Source organism: Parambassis ranga, unplaced genomic scaffold, assembly GCF_900634625.1.
Source record: "Parambassis ranga unplaced genomic scaffold, fParRan2.1 scaffold_21_arrow_ctg1, whole genome shotgun sequence".
NCBI classification, from domain to species: domain Eukaryota; kingdom Metazoa; phylum Chordata; class Actinopteri; family Ambassidae; genus Parambassis; species Parambassis ranga.
The window spans coordinates 1,562,653-1,572,676 of record NW_021144767.1 but is presented as its reverse complement, the minus strand read 5'-3'; the positions used below and the strand labels follow the sequence as shown (position 1 = coordinate 1,572,676).

The 10,024-nt window shown below is 41.8% G+C and overlaps 1 protein-coding gene across 1 annotated transcript in view; it reads right to left on the bottom strand.

The window, feature by feature from the left end:
* LOC114429732 (NACHT, LRR and PYD domains-containing protein 12-like) overlaps window positions 1-7,487 on the bottom strand; it is a 9,836-nt gene extending 2,349 nt beyond the window's left edge. The window contains exons 1-8 of the mRNA XM_028398374.1: window positions 7,461-7,487; window positions 7,194-7,370; window positions 6,371-6,739; window positions 4,520-6,290; window positions 4,256-4,429; window positions 2,360-2,533; window positions 1,873-2,046; window positions 998-1,044 (exon numbers count right to left, since the gene is read on the bottom strand). Coding sequence (XP_028254175.1) covers window positions 998-1,044; window positions 1,873-2,046; window positions 2,360-2,533; window positions 4,256-4,429; window positions 4,520-6,290; window positions 6,371-6,647 — 2,617 coding nt within the window. The 5' untranslated portion in view covers window positions 6,648-6,739; window positions 7,194-7,370; window positions 7,461-7,487. The remainder of the gene's footprint in view (window positions 1-997; window positions 1,045-1,872; window positions 2,047-2,359; window positions 2,534-4,255; window positions 4,430-4,519; window positions 6,291-6,370; window positions 6,740-7,193; window positions 7,371-7,460) is intronic.
* Window positions 7,488-10,024: the final 2,537 nt, after the last annotated feature.

Below are 10,024 nucleotides of genomic sequence, written 5' to 3'. Positions count from 1 at the left end.
CTGCACCTCCCCACTCATCCTCACTCTCAGATCGGCAGCTACACAGGCTGGTTTCAGTGTTAGGCTGCAGTTCATGAACTCAGAGCTGAGCAGTGCCCAAACAAACACAGAGACACTACAACACACTAAAGCTAAAGAGCTAAAGAGAAAAAAGGAAAACCAATGACAAAGCTGGAACCTAAAACTCCTGCTGGGGAGTAATAAACTCCAGTAAACACGAAACGTCACTAGGGTTGACAGATAGGGGGGGCTAATCACCAATAACCCCCCCCCCCCCCCCCCCGGTTGAATTTTTTTTTTCCGGGGGGAGGGGGGGGGATTTGCGTAAGAAACACAAATAAGTATAACGAAATACATATTTACACATTATGTTACAGCAAGCAAAACATAAGAAAAGCTATATACATAAAATTGCGTAAAATAAACTACCGATTTTATGCAATACAATCAAAAAAGAGTTTACAGATTAACAATTACTGCACTGAACTATTATTGCGTTCAGAGCCGCTTTTCAGACGTGTAGACGACTCAGCTAGTTAGTGGAGATACTTCTCTTGTCTTCAGAAGACATCTTTGAAAACCACGTCAGAGGCACAAGGCTCTACAATTGGATATTTGAGCCCCTTGTGATATCGCTCGATGGTCCGATTGGACACTGACTTGCCCGTAGAATAATACAGCCAGTCTACATCACACAGACATGCCTGAAGTGTCCTCTTTTCGAGGAAAGAAACAGAACGTCTCTAGCTATTACTTTCCTGATATATGAGCGACTTTGTAAGACATATGCTCTCATATCGTATACGACGTGGTCAACTCCGAAATAATCAAGCCCCAAATTATAGGGGGGCTTTGGATTGTTTTAGGGAGGCTGAAGCCCCCCTAAAATAGGGCTAGCGACGTCAACGCTGCCGAGGCTGTGCTACAACAGCTCTGATGGACTGATAGAACACTGACTCATGCACAATAACACGAGGAAAGACTGAGTCAAACTTACACTTCCTCAGCCCAGGTTTTAACCACTGCTCTCCACCATGCTCCACCCTGCAGGAAGAAACACAGTCAGAATGATTTTCTAACCAACATGAGTCCAAACTGCTGATCAACATGAAGCAGAGTTCCTCAGTTTGTCAGAGACACACAAACAGACTGAAACTCATCTGTGTCGACTCCAGAAGAGTCTCTCCTGATCTGCTCTGTGTTTATTCATGTCCTCCATTCTGTGAAATATTGCTCTCTGTCAGTGCTTTACTGTAAAATCCTCTTCATGCATCAACAGTGTAGGTTTGATCTCAGCATTGTGCATTTATCCAAAGCAGCAAACAAGCCACACTGTCTCTGACTGTTTGTTCCTTTCACTCTATATGCAAACACAAGCCTGGTTCACATGTGTCATGGATGGAAGAGTTTCTGACACACTTCAAATAAATACATTCACTCATGTCTGTGTGTAGTTTTTACAGTGATAATATTGTAGTGTCTCCCTGCTCTCTGTCTCTGACTGAAGGAACTCCTTCTACCATTGTGTTGTTGTCTCCTCTGAAGCTTCACATATGGATTGTTTCAGGAACATTTGTTTGTGGAAATAATTCAGTGGTTCTTACAGCTGAGGACATTAATAAGTAGGGCATCATTTTGTATTTGATCTGCACTAAGTGTGACTGAAAATCAGTCTGTTTGTATTTTGACATGAAGAACGTGTATAAAGAAAAGTGAAGTTAACATGATGGACACTTAATGATGGAGGAAGATGAACATCAGGGATCAGTGATTATTTCTTCTCTGCAGTTTCAGTCCATTCATCAACAGCTGTGGATATATGAGCTAAACTGACAGACTGAGGAGGACTCATGCTCTGTGGTCTCTGTGTACCTGAGAGTCTTCAGACTACAATCTGGACTGTTGAGTAAAGCAGACAGCAGCTTCACTCCTGAGTCGCCTGGATGATTGTAGCTCAGGTCCAGCTCTCTCAGATAGGAGGGGTTGGAGGTCAGAGCCGAGGCCAGAGAAGCACAGCCCTCCTGTGTGATCAGACAACCTGACAGACTGGAGGTACAAAACATGTCATGAACTCAAGAAGAAAGAAGGAAAATCCAACAGATCTTCAACATGAACATGAAGCAGAATTTAACTGATTGTTACGTGCTGGTACTCGTTTGTTGTGTGTGTATGTCTGTTATGTGTGTCTCTTTGTTTTCTGTGCAGGTTCCCATGTGCACTTCTGGTGAACCAAGTGGACTCAGCTGTTGATGATCCACTTGGTTCACCAGAAGTGCACATGGGAACCTGCACAGAAAACAAAGAGACACACATAACAGTCATTAACGTAACACAGATCATCAAAAAGCTGGATCCTGACCTGAGAGTCTTCAGTCCACAGTCTGGAGTCTCCAGTCCACGAGACAGCTGCTTCACTCCTGAATCCTGCAGGTCATTATTATCCAGGTCCAGCTCTCTCAGACTAGAGGACTGGGAGCTGAGGACTGAGGACAGAGCTTCACAGCTTCTCTCTGAGAGGTTACAGCTGCTCAGTCTGAAAGAAATGCAAATGAATCCTTACTGACACATTAGTGAATGACTGAATGAGCGAATGAATAAATGCATCAATAACCAGTTACAAAATTTGTTCTAATTAATGAAAATCAAGGTGCTTTTACTAGAGATGGGCGATCCTGAAAATTCCAGCATTTATCCGATATCTAGTAAATACAGGGCCAGTATTGCTGATACCAGAACAGTTTCTTTTAATTAGAAATTTAATCAGTTGATCATAATTAGGAGAATAACACACAAGAAACATTTGTTAAGTAAATCAAGCTGCAAACAAAAGTGCAGAACTGTATATGTGTATGTATTCTGTTATATTCTGTTAGTCACTTTTTTCTGTTAATTAATCAAACATTAATTCACCTTGTGTTCATTTCTATTTATTTTTTATATTTTGCTCTTCTTATGTGTGCTGTTGCTGTTGTAACACTGTGAATTTCCCCTGCAAGGGACTAATAAAGGATTCTTCAGAATCTTATCTTATAACTTGTATGAAACTATAACTTCACAATCATGCCAGTGATGCTCCTTGTGACAGCCATGGCTGTTTGTGAATAATCTAGGTGAAATAAAATAATGAAGATCATTTTTTAAAAGTTTAAAACCTATCTGCATGTAGCCTAAATATAAAGAATCAAGATCCTTCAATGTTTATCACAAAAGCATAGTTATATTAAGCATCATTAGAGCCGCTGTGGTAGACCTGTCTCAATTGAAATATGTCAGTTCCCTGTTTGACTAGGAGGTGGAGCATGTGGTGTTGGGGAGGTATAAGAAGGGAAGGAAGTAATCACTTGGGGGGGAGGAGGGGGGGTTGGCTGGAGGAAGCACACAGTTTTTCGACCGTCAGGTAGTGCGTCATGATGTATTTGATTTTATTCAGCGTGTACGTCGGACATGACGATGTTAGAATAAATATGCACTTCACACTGCAGGAAGAAACCACCGGCATTACAGCAACAACAGCAAACTAACAGCACGCAGTGACTGGTTTATTTTTACAACAATATTGAAATACATATATAAACTTATATAATTTGTTATTAGATATATTTTTGAATTTGCGTAATATATGGTCACAGTTTACTCATTTTGCTAAAATCTTATCACCACACTCAGAAAGACACATTAAATAATGCTGCAGATTACTCAATCTAACGTTCACTTCTATAAATAAGCTACCTAGACATTGATACTATCGATATTTAGATCGATTCGCCCACCCCTACTTCTTACTTGTGTAGAATTCAGTGCACATTAGTGTCAACATGAACATGAAGCAGAATTTAACTGATGATCAAAAAGCTGTATCCTCACCTGAGAGCCTCCAGTCTCTCTAGTCCACAAGACAGCTGCTTCACCCCTGAATCCTGCAGGTCATTATTATTCAGATCCAGCTCTCTCAGACTAGAGGACTGGGAGCTGAGGACTGAGGACAGAGCTTCACAGCTTCTCTCTGAGAGGTTACAGCTGCTCAGTCTGAAAGAAATGCAAATTAGTTGTTATTAATGAATGAAGGACTGAATACAAACCAATTACACATTTTGTTGTAAATAATGACAATAAAGATATTTTTACTTGTGTAGAATTCAGTGCACATTAGTGTCTATCTGAAAGCCTCCACATGTCAACACATGAACTGCATGTAGAAAAGCTTCAAACATAAAGTTAAGATATGCATTTAAATGATCAACCACCAGATCCTGACCTCAGTGATTCCAGACCACAGTGAGCACTCTCCAGTCCAGCACAAAGAAGCTTCACTCCTGAATCCTGCAGGTCATTGTTACTCAGATCCAGCTCTCTCAGACTAGAGGACTGGGAGCTGAGAACTGAGGACAGAGCTTCACAGCTTCTCTCTGAGAGGTTACAGCTGCTCAGCCTGAGAAAAAATAACAATGAACACAAAGTCAATGTTTTATTGTTCATATAAAAATCAACCATGTTTGAAATGGTTCATAAATCCACCTACAGAACTTTGTTGGAGGCTTTGACCACTGGCAGCAGCCTCAGAAGAGCCTCCTCTGAGGCAGAGTATTTCTTCAGGTCAAACACCTCCAGATCTTCTTCTGATGACAGTAAGATGAAGACCAGAGCTGACCACTGAGCAGGAGACAGTTCATCTGTGGAGAGACGTCCTGATCTCAGGGCCTGTTGGATCTCCTCCACTAGAGAACGATCATTCAGTTCATTCAGACAGTGGAACAGATTGATACTTCTCTCTGCAGACACATTCTCACTGATCTTCTTCTTGATGTGCTGGACTGTTTCCTGATTGATCTGTGAGCTACTTCCTGTCTGTGTGAGCAGGCCCCGTAGAAGAGTCTGATTGGTCTCCAGTGAAAGGCCCAGGAGGAAGCGGAGGAACAAGTCCAGGTGTCCATTTGGACTCTGTAAGGACTTGTCCACAGCACTCTGTTGGAGATGTTTTAGTTTACGTTTGTGTCTAAAGATCTTAGACAACCAAGATTGTTCCAGCAGGTTGACAGCAGAGTTGATGAAGGTCAGATGGACATGAAGAGCAGCCAGAAACTCCTGAACACTCAGATGGATGAAGCAGAACACCTTGTCTTCCTCTTTAAACACCTGTGTGAACACTCCTGAGTACACTGAGGCTGCTGTGATATCGATGCCACACTCTGTCAGGTCTGATTCATAGAAGATCAGGTTTCCTTTCTGCAGCTGGTCAAAAGCCAGTTTTCCCAGGGACTGAATCATCTTCCTACTCTCTGGACTCCAGTGTGAATCTGCCTTAGCGCCTTCATCATATTTGACCTTTAATTTGGTCTGAACCACCAGGAAGCGGATGTACATCTCAGTCAGGGTCTTGGGCAGCTCTACTCCCTCTCTTTTTTCCAACATGTCCTCCAGAACTGTGGCAGTGATCCAGCAGAAGACTGGGATGTGGCACATGATGTGGAGGCTTCGTGATGTCTTGATGTGGGAGATGATCCTGCTGGCCTGCTCCTCCTCTCTGAACCTCTTCCTGAAGTACTCCTCCTTCTGTGGGTCGGTGAACCCTCTGACCTCTGTCACCATGTCCACACAGTCAGGAGGGATCTGATTGGCTGCTGCAGGTCTTGTGGTTATCCAGAGGTGAGCAGAGGGAAGCAGCTTTCCCCTGATGAGGTTTGTCAGCAGCACATCCACTGAGGTGGACTCTGTGACATCAGTCAGGATCTCATTTTTGTGGAAGTCCAGAGGAAGTCGACACTCATCCAGACCATCAAAGATGAAGACCACCTGGAGGTCCTGAAAGCTGCAGATTCCTGCTTCTTTGGTTTCAGTGAAGAAGTGATGAACAAGTTCCACCAAGCTGAACTTTCTCTCTCTCAGCACATTCAGCTCTCTGAAAGTGAATGGAAATGTGAACTGGATGTCCTGGTTGGCTTTGTCTTCAGCCCAGTCCAGAGTGAACTTCTGTGTTAGGACTGTTTTCCCGATGCCAGCCACTCCCTGTGTCATCATTGTTCTGATTGGTTCCTGTCTTCCAGGTGAGCCTTTAAAGATGCCTTCTGGTCTGATGCTTGTTTCTGGTCTGTGTGCTTTCCTGGATGCTGCTTCAATCTGTCTGACCTCATGTTCCTCATTGACCTCTGCAGTCCCTCCCTCTGTGATGTAGAGCTCTGTGTAGATCTGGTTCAGAAATGTTTTTTTTCCTGCTTTAGCGATCCCCTCAAACAAACACTGGAACTTCTTCTTCAGGTTAGACTTCATTTTTTGTTGACAGGCAGTGAGGATCTCTGACAAGACAGCAAATTGTGTTATACATGTGTCACTGTATGAAGAGACATCCTCACCTGTGGACAGTACCCTGACTTACCTGAAGGTACTGAAGGGACGTCTTTGAGGTTCTCCATGAGATCATTCCGCCTGATCTTCACCAAAACCTTTTTCATTACTTTAATAGAGTTCAGATGGTAGGTCTGCAACATCTGGTCCACTGTTTTCATCCGCTTTGCTTTTTCAAGTTTATACTTTGGGATCGATGGGAAGTCTTCTAGAGTTCCATTCTGGTACATGTACCATTTAAACTTTTCAAACTCCTCTTCTCCTAATTCCTCCAAAGTCTGCAGAAGTATCTCTGGAGGACGTGCCATCTTGAGAGGTCTTCAGTGGTGTCTGTACTCTCCTGGTTCTGCTGTCTCCCGCTGTGACCACAGGGTTCAAACAGGTTTAAACTCCTTGAGTCCTGTAGGATTTTCAGACATCAGAGTACAATTAACTGCATTGTAGGAATTATTTAATTTATGTTACTTAGTGCACACACATGAAAAACTGTTAAGCAGTCACATGTTTACCTGCACTGGTCTTGTACATACTAGATGTCCACCGATATCAGTTTTTCATTGCAATTTATCTATCTTTATACAATACACAAAATACACCCAAACGTTCCGTCCTTTTCTACACTTACAGTGCTAAATGTGACACTTTATGGGTAAATAATCCAGGGCATTGAAATATAAGAATATTATTACTATAAAATAACCAATCAGCAAAATTAATCGACCATCTGATTAATTGGTCGACCTCAATTGCACGATGTCCAGCATCAGGCCCTGGTTCAACCATTGAATAATAGTAGAGCAATGAAATGAAGACTGACATGGAGAAGTATCAAGGTCAGTTATTGGTAGTCTCACCTCAGACAGGTTTTGGATGGAGGGTCACACTGATCCATGCTGCTCCTCAAACACACTTACACCTGTAGAGTTTGAAGCATCTGAACTCTGTGCAGGATGTTTAGTCCTCATTGGGAACAAACGTACAAAGGAAGCTGCTTCCACTACACTTCAGTGACTCTGCGGACAGTTAAGCTGCTGGTGATCAATAATAACACAGAAACATTGATCTACACCCTGAAACACGAGCTGCTGGAACAAAAGGAGAAAACAGTCAGAGAGATTTACCTCAGAGCAGTGTGCAGACGTCCTCCTCCTTCAGCGAGGCAACTAAAGTAACAGAGCCTGTGACATCACATGGTCGTCTCTTGATACCTTGGCACAAGATAAGACATAAGATAAGACTTTATGATCCCTGCAGGGAAATGAAGTCATTACAGCAGACAGTGCACAATGTACTACCAGGGTATCATAAAAACAGAAACACAAAGATAAGTAAAGGGCAGGGCTGGACTCTCCCTTGGGGTGATGTTGTTAAATGTCATTATTTTGAAAACACTAAAAAGGTTTAATTACAATAACTGTTGTGGTCAGTTAATCATGGCTGCCTCTGAAAATCATCAAGTCTGGCACTAGGCCTGCCCCTCTTTGTGTGAATGTCATATGATGATAGACTGTTATATCGAGGCTTGTTCATCTGTAAGCATTACAGTGCATTGTCTATGGACTCTGATTTCATCACAGGTAACCTAATGGTGTTACTGTTACCAAGCGCAGCGAGCTAGCTAGCTACAGGTCTAGGTCAACATTCCTGACTATATCGTTTCAAGAAGGCTGCAAAGAGCATCAATCTACAAGATGGAACTTCAACAGCAGACTTGTAAACACAATCTTTTTAAACCTAGATGACCTCATGGAGTGTTTTGATCACATCCTGACATCCAGCTGTTTTGACAGCAGCACAGTGAGGGAGGCACCTGCTTTCTGAGGATGTTGCAGGATGATGACTTCAAGTGAGTTTTTACAGTTACATGAAGGAAGGTCATGCAGGATTTATACTCAGTATTGTACTTCTAACTTCTAATTGTTTATAGAGTATTTCCCAGCTTTCACATGTTGGTACGACTCATCCAAGTGATATTCTGTTGTTTTAACCACATGTGTCCGGGGCACACTCTTAAGGATACATTCAGAGTCAGCATAATTAACCTTGAGCTTTAGTTTTCAGCAGTTAAAATTAATGATTAACAGTCCTGCTCTAAGTCCAAGGTCCAAACTTCAACTTCTATTAGAGGCGCTGAGTCAGCTCTCATTGATATGGAGGGTGTAGTTTGTGCTGTTAGTGAGCTGTGTTCATGTTCTGATTATATCCTCCACACCATTCATTTGAAATATTAGTAAGCTAATAAAAACATACAGCATGTTATTTATACAGACAAAAAGCACTGTATAAATAACACAAATGAAAGATGATTGTTTCTTCATCTTTCTAATTCTAGCATTCTAGCATGGACTAGCTCACAAAAAGTGCCCTTAAAATTCAGATAATATGAACAACATGAACTGCTGCAACAGTGAAATTTCCCAGCTTGGGATGAATAAAGTATTTCTATTCTATTCTATTCTATTCTATTCTATTCTATTCTATTCTATTAACAACATAAACAGGTGTTTATGTGTTTATGTCCTCAACAGCTGTCACCACATACAGCTGGGAAAAGAAGAAAAAGATCCCAGCACAACATGTAGGCCATGCTAACATGTACTGCATGTGACAACAGCTTCGTTGTCATACAGATCACTACAGGAAATCTTCCCTGCCTCATGCTGTAAGACTGTACAACACCTCATCTCTGTGCCAGAGACAGGCTGACTGCTGTGACTGACAGGTTTTTGCACAAGGTTTAGGTTTTACTTTTAACTTTGAAATGCACACTTGATTTTGTACCTATCTTTTATATTTGTATTTGCTGTAAATAATGTTTATACTGTTTATTTCTACTGTCTGCTGAGTGCCTGTACCTTTCCCAGTTTGGGATAAATAAAGTATTTGTTCTGTTCTGTTCGAGTAAAAATGATAAACTCAACTGATGTCTTGTGAGCTTTCTGACCGAAGCCCTGCAGCGGAGAATTAGTGGTTAAATATATTATTATGCTGCAGATTATATTATTTCTTGGGCTCTATGCTCTAAGTGTCTTAAAAATATGTGATTTCCTTTATTTACAGTGGTGCATGTCATGTGACTTTACTTATACAACATGTATGATAATGTTCTGTCTCCTCTCATTTCCAGACTGTCTGGAGGACACACAGAGTGGACATGGGTCACAGAGTGCTGCTGCTGTTTGTGTCTCTGTAGCATGGGCAGCTGCTCCTGCTCCACTCGTCACCGGCTGTGATCAGTCATCAGCCAATCCTGCTGCAGCTTCCATCTAGTATATGTGTCCAATGGAAGCTGAGCAACATGTCAGCTACACACATAGAAACACTACACATAGTTTGTCATATAAATAACATGGATTGAATCATGTTGTACAGTCAATGGAAACAAAAAGCACTGAGAGTAGTGCTGGTAGTGCAGCAGTGGATGGAGGCTGAAGTGCTGCCACCTAGTGTCAATATTTGGTATTAACTCTGACTACATATTCCACCTTTAACTCTCTGCCATATATACTGTGCCATGTGTGAAGTGATAATAAAATGTGAATGTGAATTTATTGTAAAGAACTTTACTTATTATCCCTGTTATAAGTGAGCAGTGTGTGTGTGTGTTTGATGGAGTGTGTAATGTCTGCTCAGTGTTACTGATGCTGCTGTGTGTGATCTGAAAACTGATCAAACTGTGATGTGT